This window comes from Passer montanus, unplaced genomic scaffold, assembly GCF_014805655.1.
Source record: "Passer montanus isolate IOZ18808 unplaced genomic scaffold, ASM1480565v1 scaffold569, whole genome shotgun sequence".
In the NCBI taxonomy this organism is placed as follows: domain Eukaryota; kingdom Metazoa; phylum Chordata; class Aves; order Passeriformes; family Passeridae; genus Passer; species Passer montanus.
This window is the reverse complement of record NW_024370694.1, coordinates 3,991-14,667: the sequence shown is the minus strand read 5'-3', so window position 1 is coordinate 14,667 and position 10,677 is coordinate 3,991. Positions and strand designations below refer to the sequence as shown.

Below are 10,677 nucleotides of genomic sequence, written 5' to 3'. Positions count from 1 at the left end.
CCCGATCCCCCCGACCCCCGCCCGGGCCCCGCCGCCATTTTACCGCGGCTCCTCCGCTCCCTCCGCTGGGGGGCGGCGCCGCGCGGGGCACGACGGGTAGCGCCGCCTACCGGGTGGGAGGACCCGCGCCGCGCGGCGTTGCCAGGCGACGCCGCCAGCGTGGCCACGCCCCCCTCAGGGGAACCACGCCCACAGAGGGAACCACTCCCAATCACAGCCGCCCCTCCCTCCTCTAAACCACGCCCTCATATTGGCCGCGCCCCCTCCCAGTCCTTATTGGGAAGCGGCGCTGGCGCACGGGGGCGGGGTTTGCATACATTAAACAGGCCACGCCCCCGGGAAGCGGGGGTGTATTGTGCGCTTCGGGAGGGGGTTTCGGGGGGTCCTGAGGGGATTTTGGGGGTTCCGAGGGGATTTTCGGGGGTTATTAAGGGGATTTTGGGGGTTTGGGAGGTTCCAAGAGGATTTTGGGGGATCCTCGGTGCGTTTTGGGAGGACTCGAGAGAATTTTGGGGGGTCACGAGGGGATTTTGGGGTGTCCTTTTTGCGTTTGGGGAGGTCCCGAGAGAATTTTGGGGGGTCCCGAGGGGATTTTAGGGTGTCCTAGGTGCGGTTTTGGAGGTCCTGAGGGGATTTTGGGGGGGTCTCGGATGCGTTTGGGAGGTTCCATGGGGATTTTGGGGGGTCTTGAGTGCGGTTTTCGAGGTTCTGAGGGGATTTTGGGAGGTTCTGAGGGGATTTTGGGGGGTCCCGAGAGGATTTTGGGGGGTCCTTGTGCATTTTGGGGTGTCCCGAGGAGATTTTGGGGGGTCCCCGGTGTGTTTTGGGAGGTCCCGAGAGAATCTTGGGGGGTCCCGAGGGGATTTTGGGGGGTCCCAAGTGCGGTTTGGGAGGTCCCAAGAGGATTTTGGGGGGTCCTCGGAGGTCCTGAGAGGATTTTGGGGGGTCCTGAGTGCGTTTTGGGAGGTCTTGAGGGGATTTTTGGGGGGTCCCGAGCGTGGTTTGGGAAGTCCCGAGATGATTTTGGGGGGTCCTGGTGGGATTTCGGGGGTCCCCGGTGTGTTCTGGAGGGTTCCAAAATAATTTTGGGGCGTCCCAAGGGGATTTTTGGGGGGGTCCTGAGTGGTTTTGGGAGGTCCTGAGGGATTTGGGGTGTCCTAGATGCGGTTTTGGAGGTTCCGAGGGGATTTTGGGGGGTTCTGAGGGGATTTTGGGGAGTCCTTGGTGCATTTTGGGAGGTTCCAAGGGGATTTTGGGGGGTGCTGAGTGTGTTTTGGGGGTCCTGGCTGCGTTTTGGGAGGTCCTAAGGGGATTTTTGGGGGTCCCGGGTGTGTCACGATATATGGTAAAAAAAGGGGGGACCCCCAATTCTCACTCTAAACCCCCAATTTTCCCCTGGGGGATGTCCCAGCCTCGCCTTTCCCCAGCCCAAAATTCCCTTTTCTGCCCCAATCCCTCTCTTTTTCCCCCTCAATCCAAATTTTCCACCTTGAGGAGCTCCTTTTGAACCCGAAGCCCCCAGATTCCCCCCCTGCACCCCAAATTTCCCCTTCTCAACCCAAAAACCCCCCATTCCCACCCCAAATCCCTCCCAATACCCACACGGCCAAATCCCCAAATCCCTCCCAATGCCCTCCCCATCCACCGAATCCCCCCAAATCCTGCTGTTTCTGCCCCAAATCACCCCACACCCCGTTTTTTCCTTCTCCCCACCACAACCTCCCCCTCAGAACGCCTCAAACCCCCTCAGACTCCCCAAAAACCCCAATCCCCCCTGACCCCCACCCAGGCCCTGCCGCCATCTGACCGCGCCTTCCTGCTTGCATTGAAATCCCTTTCCAAGAATAAAACTCACCATTTTCCATCTCCCCGTTGTAATTTTTTTTCCTCCCATGGGTTCTCGGTGAAGAGGTGGGACCAAAGGTGGTAGGAATGTTTCATGGCTTGGGATTCTCCTGGTCAGGCTCAGATTTTTCCTCAGCGCTTCAACCCCACAGTCTCAAATGTCTTGTTCCAAAAATCAATTTATTCACGGTGCACTAACATGGAAATGTTTTGAGCTGCTGCATCCAAGCAGGACCCTGACCATGGGACCCTTGGGTTCATGTCATTTGTCTCGCAATTTTCCCTTTTCTTCTCATGTTTTCTGATCTTTTCTCCCCTCACGTTTCCCGCCCTTTTCTCCCCTCACATTTCCCGCCCTTTTCTCCTCTCACATTTCCTGACATTTTTTCCTCTCGCTTTTCCCACCCTTTTTTCCCCTCACATTCCCATTTTTTGCCTCATATTTTCCGCCTTTTTCCCCCTCATGTTTCACGCCGTTCTCCCCTCATGTTTCCCGCACTTTTTGTCCCCTTGCATCACCTGGGCCCCTCTCTCTTGGCAGCACCATCGGGGCGGCGCTGGAGACCAGGAAGGTTTTACTACTCTGCTTCAACAGCGTCTTTTTCCTTCGTCCACACTGGGAAATGCCAAGCCTGGAAGCAGCCCTCTACACTCGGGTAAGTGCTGGCAGAGCTGCAGGAGCCTCCAGTCCCTCTGGGCTGCTCCTGGCCACCCCATGCTGCTTCAGGAATAAAGATCCGGGGCAGGTCGTGGTCCCACTTCACCGTCTCACCCTCATTTCTCTGCCCCCAGCCTGTTCCCATGTCCCTGCCCTCACGCTGGGAGCTCAGATCAGTCTCCTGGGCATGGGAGGGACAGCAGAATCAGAGCAGAATCTGTCATCCTTGCAGGCCCTGCACGCCATGGACACCATGCTGGAGGTGATGGTGCTCAGCTCTCCTGGCTGCGCGAGCTGCGAGGTGCTGCAGGACACCTTGGAGGTCTGGCCTGTGCACAGAGTGGGAAGATGGAAGGGGAAGGAGCTCAGGGTTGTGCCCAGTTGTGTCCAGGACCCTCCCTGCAGGCTTGGCTTGAGGGCAGAGGAAGCCTGGAGGGATGGTGCAGGTGTTGATTCAGGAGGGGAGCCATGCTGCTGCTGCTGCTGTGGGGTTGGTGTCTGCTTGTGGGGCTCACCTGCAGCTCCTCTCTCCCCAGGTTCACCTGGAGTACCTGTTCTGCAACACAGCAGCAGTGCAGGAGAGGGTCATGGGCAGGATTAGGCTGCTCAGCCATTTGCTGGCCGAGCAGGTAAGGACCAGCCATGCTCCAAGCCAGGCCATCCCTGTGCCCTGGGACAGCCCCAAAGCGCCTTCAGACCTCAGCTCAACCCTTTAAATCTTCTTTCTTCCTCCCCCAGGCTGATGAAGATGAGGACAGTGGTGCTGCAAGCGGGCAGATGCAGATCCCAGTCCTGGGGAAGCTGCTGGGCCATCTGTTTTTCAAGTTGTTCAGGCCAGAAGAAAGCATCTCAGTGGCGGTGGAAATCCTCTGCTCCCTCGTGACGTTCCTCTCTGGGCAGAAATGTAAGAGGAGCTGGGCATCAGCAGGGGATCTGTGTGTGCAAAGGGGCAGAGAACCAGTGGGGCTGTCCCTGGTGAAAATGGGAATTGGGAGAAATTGTGGGCGGGAAATGGGAGGGCACAAAATGGTGGGGAACGTGAGGGGAGAAAAGGGCGGGAAACGTGAGGGGAGAAAAGGGCGGGAAACGTGAGGGGAGAAATGGGCGGGAAACGTGAGGGGGGAAAAGGATGGGAAATGTGAGGGAGAAAAGGGTGGGAAAGGTGAGAGGAGAAAAGGATGCTGCAAGCGGGCAGATGCAGATCCCAGTCCTGGGGAAGCTGCTGGGCCATCTGTTTTTCAAGTTGTTCAGGCCAGAAGAAAGCATCTCAGTGGCGGTGGAAATCCTCTGCTCCCTCGTGACGTTCCTCTCTGGGCAGAAATGTAAGAGGAGCTGGGCATCAGCAGGGGATCTGTGTGTGCAAAGGGGCAGAGAACCAGTGGGGCTGTCCTTGGTGAAAATGGGAATTGTGAGAAATTGTGGGCGGGAAATGGGAGGGGAGAAAAGGGCGGGAAACGTGAGGGGAGAAAAGGATAGGAAATGTGAGGGAGAAAAAGATGGGAAAGGTGAGGGGAGAAAATGTCAGGAAAGGTGAAGGGGAGAAAAGGGTGGGAAGTGTGAGGGGGAAAATGGTGGGAAATGTGAGGGGAGAAAAGTGGGGGAACTGTGAGGAGAGAAAATGGTGGGAAATAGGGGGAAAAGGGCAGGAAATGTGGGAGGGGAAAAAGGTGGAAAACATGAGAGGGAAAATGGTGGGAAACGTGAGGGGAGAAAAGTGGGGGAACCGTGAGAAGAAAAAGGGCAGGAAATGTGGGAGGGGAAAAGGGTGGAAAACGTGAGCGGAGAAAAATATGGGAAATGTGAGGGACAAAAGGGTGGGAAACATGAGGGGGGAAAGGGTGGGAAATGTGAGGGGAAAAAGGATGGGGAAATGTGAGGAGAAAAAGGGCAGGAAATGTGAGGTGGGGAAAAGGGTGGGAAACGTGAGGGGAGAAAAGGGCAGAAAACGTGAGGTGGAAAAGGGAGGGAAATATTCTGAAATATTCTGAAATATCCTGAAATAATCTGAAATACTCCTTAATATCTGAAATACTCTGAAATACTCCTTAATATCTGAAATATTCAGAAATATTTGGAAATATTCTGAAATACTCTTTAATATCTGAAATATTCTGAAATATCCTGAAATATTCTGAAATACTCCTTAATATCTGAAATATCCTGAAATATTCTGAAATACTCCTTAATATCTGAAATATCCTGAAATATTCTGAAATACTCTGAAATATTCTGAAATACTCCCTAATATCTGCAATATCCTGAAATATTCTGAAAATACTCCTTTATATCTGAAATATTCAGAAATAATCTGAAATACTCTGAAATATTCTGAAATACTCTGAAATATTCTGAAATACTCTGAAATATTCTGAAATACTCTGAAATATTCTGAAATACTCTGAAATATCTGAAACATTGCAGGCCAGAGAGAAGGATCCTTGGTGCTCAGATCTGGCTGTCTAAAATCCTCAGAGAGGAGTCGGTGTGGCTGGATCCAAACCCAGCCACAGACTGCTCCCAACTACCTATACTTCTATAAAGTTAATTACTTTATATATATATAATTAATATAAATAAACAAGGTGTATAAATTATGTATGTTGCTAACATATATTATATATATTAGAAACATATATTTATTATCAATATATATAATATATGCATATATATGAATATATGTATGTATATTGTATATATATACATCAAAAATACATAATAATGAATATATAAAATAAACATTATGAATATCTATTATATATACTAATTTGACATCTATTATCTTTTGAATTAAATAAACAACTTACTTAAATCAACTACAGACATGATAATGACTGCAGCACACAGGTGGCTCTACCTATGAATAAAATTCACCGTTTTTGAAAGGATATGGAAGCAATTATGTCAGAGCTCGCAGAGAAACTTGGGGGAAAAAAGTGAGAATTGAGGGCGGGAAAAGTGAGGAGGAAAAGGCGGGAAACGTGAGGGGAGAAAAGGGCGGGAAACGTGAGGGGAGAAATGGGCGGGAAACGTGAGGGGAGAAAAGGATGGGAAATGTGAGGGAGAAAAGGGTGGGAAAGGTGAGAGGAGAAAAGGATGGGAAAAGTGGGGGAAATGTGAGGAGAAAAAGGGCGGGAAATGTGAGGGGTGAAAAAAAGCGAAATGTGAGGGGAGAAAAGGACAGGAAATGTGAGGGGGGAAAAGGGCAGGAAAGGTGAAGGGGAGAAAAAGGTGGGAAGTGTGAGGGGGAAAATGGTGGGAAATGTGAGGGGAGAAAAGTGGGGGAACTGTGAGGAGAGAAAATGGTGGGAAATAGGGGGAAAAGGGCAGGAAATGTGGGAGGGGAAAAAGGTGGAAAACATGAGAGGGAAAATGGTGGGAAACGTGAGGGGAGAAAAGTGGGGGAACCGTGAGAAGAAAAAGGGCAGGAAATGTGGGAGGGGAAAAGGGTGGAAAACGCCGTTCTCCCCTCAGCGGAGAAAAATATGGGAAATGTGAGGGACAAAAGGGTGGGAAACATGAGGGGGGAAAGGGTGGGAAATGTGAGGGGAAAAAGGATGGGGAAATGTGAGGAGAAAAAGGGCAGGAAATGTGAGGTGGGGAAAAGGGTGGGAAACGTGAGGGGAGAAAAGGGCAGAAAACGTGAGGTGGAAAAGGGAGGGAAATATTCTGAAATATTCTGAAATATCCTGAAATAATCTGAAATACTCCTTAATATCTGAAATACTCTGAAATACTCCTTAATATCTGAAATATTCAGAAATATTTGGAAATATTCTGAAATACTCCCTAATATCTGGAATATTCTGAAATATTCTGAAATACTCCTTAATATCTGAAATATTCTGAAATATCCTGAAATATTCTGAAATACTCCTTAATATCTGAAATATCCTGAAATATTCTGAAATATTCTGAAATACTCCTTAATATCTGAAATATTCTGAAATATCCTGAAATATTCTGAAATACTCCTCAATATCTGAAATATCCTGAAATATTCTGAAATACTCCCTAATATCTGGAATATTCTGAAATATTCTGAAATACTCCTTAATATCTGAAATATTCTGAAATATCCTGAAATATTCTGAAATACTCCTTAATATCTGAAATATCCTGAAATATTCTGAAATATTCTGAAATACTCTGAAATACTCCCTAATACCTGAAATACTTTGAAATACTCTGAAATATTCTGAAATACTCCCTAATATCTGCAATATCCTGAAATATTCTGAAAATACTCCTTTATATCTGAAATATTCAGAAATAATCTGAAATACTCTGAAATATTCTGAAATACTCTGAAATATCTGAAACATTGCAGGCCAGAGAGAAGGATCCTTGGTGCTCAGACCTGGCTGTCTAAAATCCTCAGAGAGGAGTTGGTGTGGCTGGATCCAAACCCAGCCACAGACTGCTCCCAACTACCTATACTTCTATAAAGTTAATTACTTTATATATATATAATTAATATAAATAAACAAGGTGTATAAATTATGTATGTTGCTAACATATATTATATATATTAGAAACATATATTTATTATCAATATATATAATATATGCATATATATGAATATATGTATGTATATTGTATATATATACATCAAAAATACATAATAATGAATATATAAAATATTATGAATATCTATTATATATACTAATTTGATATCTATTATCTTTTGAATTAAATAAACAACTTACTTAAATCAACTACAGACATGATAATGACTGCAGCACAGAGAAAAGGCAGCAAACTGAAGGCAAAAAGGACAACAAACTTCAGCAAAAAGGACAGGAAAGGAGAGGAAGGAAAGGTATGGAACAGAAGGGGAGAAAAATTGGGAAATGTGTGGGGAGAAAAGTGCAAGAAATGTGAGGGGAGAAAAGAGTGGGAAATGTGAGGGGGAAGAAGGGGGAAATGTGAGGGGAGAAAAGGCAGCAAATTCAAGGCAAAAAGGACAATAAACTTCAGCAAAAAGGATGTGAAATGAGAGGAAGAAATGGTATGGAAAGAAGGGGAGAAAAGGTGGGAAATGTGAGAGGAGAAAGGGGAAGGAAACGTGAGGTGAAAAAAGAGCGGGAAACGTGAGGGGAGAAATGGGCAGGAAATGTGAGGGGGAAGAAGGGGGGAAATGTGAGGCGAGAAAAGGCAGCAAACTGAAGGCAAAAAGGACAACAAACTTCAGCAAAAAGGACAGGAAAGGAGAGGAAGGAAAGGTATGGAACAGAAGGGGAGAAAAATTGGGAAATGTGTGGGGAGAAAAGTGCAAGAAATGTGAGGGGAGAAAAGAGTGGGAAATGTGAGGGGGAAGAAGGGGGAAATGTGAGGGGAGAAAAGGCAGCAAACTGAAGGCAAAAAGGACAGTAAACTTGAGCGAAAAGGATGGGAAATGAGAGGAAGAAACGGTATGAAAAGAAGGGGAGAAAAATTGGGAAACGTGTGGGGAGAAGAGGGCGGGAAATGTGAGGGGAAAAAGAGTGGGAAACGTGAGGGGAGAAAATGGGGGACATGTGATGGGAGAAAAGGCAGCAAACTGAAGGCAAAAAGGACAATAAACTTGAGTGAAAAGGACAGGAAATGAGAGGAAGGAAAGGTATGAAACAAGGGGAGAAAAGGGAAACATGAGGGGAGAAAGGGCAAGGAACCATGAAGGAAAAAAGAGCGGGAAACGTGAGGGGGAAAAGGGAGTAACGTGAGGGGAAAGAAAGGCAGGAAATGGAAGGAAAAAAAAAGAAAGTAAACTTGAGTGAAAAGGACAGGAAATGAGAGGAAGAAAAGGCATGAAAAAGAAGGGGAGAAAAGTTGGGAAACGTGAGGGGAGAAAGGGGAAGGAACCATGAGGGGGAAAAAGAGCGGGAAACGTGAGGGGAGAAAAGGGAGGGAAATGTGAGGGGGAAAAGGGTGTGAAACGTGAGGGGGAAAAGCCAGGAAATGGAAGGCAAGAAGGACAGTAAACTTGAGTGAAAAGGAGAGGGAATGAGAGGAACAAAGGTATGAAAGAGAAAGGGAGAAAAGTTGGGAAACGCGAGGGGAGAAATGGGCGGGAAAAGTGAGGGGAGAAAAGGCAGCAAATGGAAGGCAAAAAGGACAATAAACTTCATCAAAAAGGATGTGAAATGAGAGGAAGAAAAGGTATGAAAAGAAGGGGAGAAAAGTTGGGAAACGTGTGGGGAGAAAAGGGAGGGAAATGTGAGGGGAGAAAAGAGCGGGAAACGTGAGGGGAGAAAAGGGGATAATGTGAAGGGAAAGAAAGCCAGGAAATGGAAGGAAAAAAGGACAGTAAACTTGTGTGAAAAGGACAGGAAATGAGAGGAAGGAAAGGCATGAAAGAGAAGGGGAGAAAATGTGGGAAATGTGAGGGGAGAAAAGGGTGGGAAATGTGAGGGAAGAAAAGAGCGACTTTGGGGGGGTCCTGTGCCTCTGCCAATGGCCAGAGCCCCCCACCCCAGGGAAAAGGGGGGACACACAGAGACCCTGCTGGGGTGATTTTGGGGGGGGGTCCCTAAAAAGGGGGTGCCCCGATTCTGGGGGGGGTCTGTCCTCAAAAGGGGGTCCCCAAATGTGGGTGGGCCCCATTTTTGGGGTGCAGCTCTTGGGGGGAGGTGTTCCCCAATTCTGGGGGGGTCCCTGTGTCCTGGGGGGGTCCCCAGCCCTGTCAGGAATTGGGGGGGGGTTCCCTCAGAGCTGTCCCCGATTTTGGGGTGTTGCCATTTTTGGGGACCCCCCCCCCCGAATTTTGGGGGATCCCCTGATGTTTTGGGGTGCCCTGGGTGTGTCCCCAGTCCCAGCCCTGCTGCAGGAGCTTCAATCCTTATCCCAAAAATATCCCCCCCCCATTTTGAGAGGGTTTTGGGATGGTCCCAATTTTTTGGGGGGGGTCCCTGTTTTTGGGGTGCCCCCTCCCCATTGGTGCCCCCATGGCGAGGGGTCCTTGCCCCCCCCCCCACCATTCTGGGGGTGTCACCCCGTTTTTGGGGTGGTGTCCCCATTTTTAGGGGGGGTCCCCATATTTTGGGGCACCCCACTGGGGGGGTCTCCCCCACATCGGGGTCCCCGTCCCGGCAGCTCCGTCCCCGTGGCGGGAGGATCTGTCCTTGTCCCCCCCGTGCTGTTCCGGGGCTGTCACCCCCTTTTTGGGGGGGTGTCCCCATTTTTAGGGGGTGTCCCCATTTTTAGGGGATGTCCCCATTTTTAGGGGGTGTCCCCATTTTTAGGGGATGTCCCCATTTTTAGGGGGTGTCCCCGTTTTTGGGGGTGTCCCCACATCGGTGTCCCCGTCCCGGCAGCTCCGTCCCCGTGGCGGGAGGTTCAGTCCTTGTCCTTGGGGTGTCCCCCCGCCGTTTTGGGGTGTCCCCCCGTTTTTGGGTGGGGGTGTCCCCGTTCAGGGGGTGTCCCCATGTCGAGGGTGTCCCCATTTGGGAGTGTCCCTGTTCGGGATGTCCCTGTTGGGGTGTCCCCGTTCAGGGCTGTCCCCGTTGGGGTGTTCCCATGTCGGGGTGTCCCCGTTGGGGTGTCCCCGTTCCGGAGTGTCCCCATTCAGGGGTGTCCCCATTGGAGTGTCCCCATTGGGGTGTCCCCATTCAGGGCTGTCCCTGTTGGGGCGTCCCCGTTCCAGGGTGTCCCCCTTGGGGTGTCCCCATTCAGGGGGTGTCCCCGTTCAGGGGGTGTCCCCATGGGGTGTCCCCGTTTCAGGGTGTCCCCGTTCAGGGGGTGTCCCCGCTGGGGTGTCCCCATGAAGTGTCCCCATTTCAGGGTGTCCCCATTCAGGGTGTCCCCATGGGGTGTCCCCATTCAGGGCTGTCCCCGTTCTGGGGTGTCCCCGTTCTGGGGCGCCCCTGGGGTGTCCCCGCGGGGTCAGGCGCACTTGGCGCGCGCCTGGGCCAGGAGGTCGCTGAAGGAGTCGAAGAGGCGCTCGAGCCAGGGCTGGTTGCGCATGCAGCGCTGCACCACCTCCTCCTGGCCCAGGTCCTCGGCGCGGCCCTCGATGGCCGTCGTCTGTGGGGACACGGGACAGCGTCAGCGGGGCGGCAATGGGGTGGGGAACGGGGCGGGGAACGGGCAGCGGGACAGGGAATGGACACGGGACACGGGACAGCGTCAGTGGGGCGGGAATGGGGCGGGGAACGGGCAGTGGGGGACGGGCAGCGGGACAGGGAATGGAAACGGGG

At 50.5% G+C, this 10,677-nt stretch overlaps 1 protein-coding gene across 1 annotated transcript in view; it reads left to right on the top strand.

Annotated features, from left to right (window-relative positions):
- Positions 1–8,919: 8,919 nt before the first annotated feature.
- The window catches only part of LOC120510208 (basic proline-rich protein-like), a 3,055-nt gene continuing 1,297 nt past the window's right edge, over positions 8,920–10,677 (top strand). Inside the window, exons 1-2 of the mRNA XM_039725772.1 lie at positions 8,920–9,660; positions 9,718–10,544. Of these exons, the coding sequence (XP_039581706.1) occupies positions 9,069–9,660; positions 9,718–10,544 (1,419 nt within the window). The 5' untranslated portion in view covers positions 8,920–9,068. The remainder of the gene's footprint in view (positions 9,661–9,717; positions 10,545–10,677) is intronic.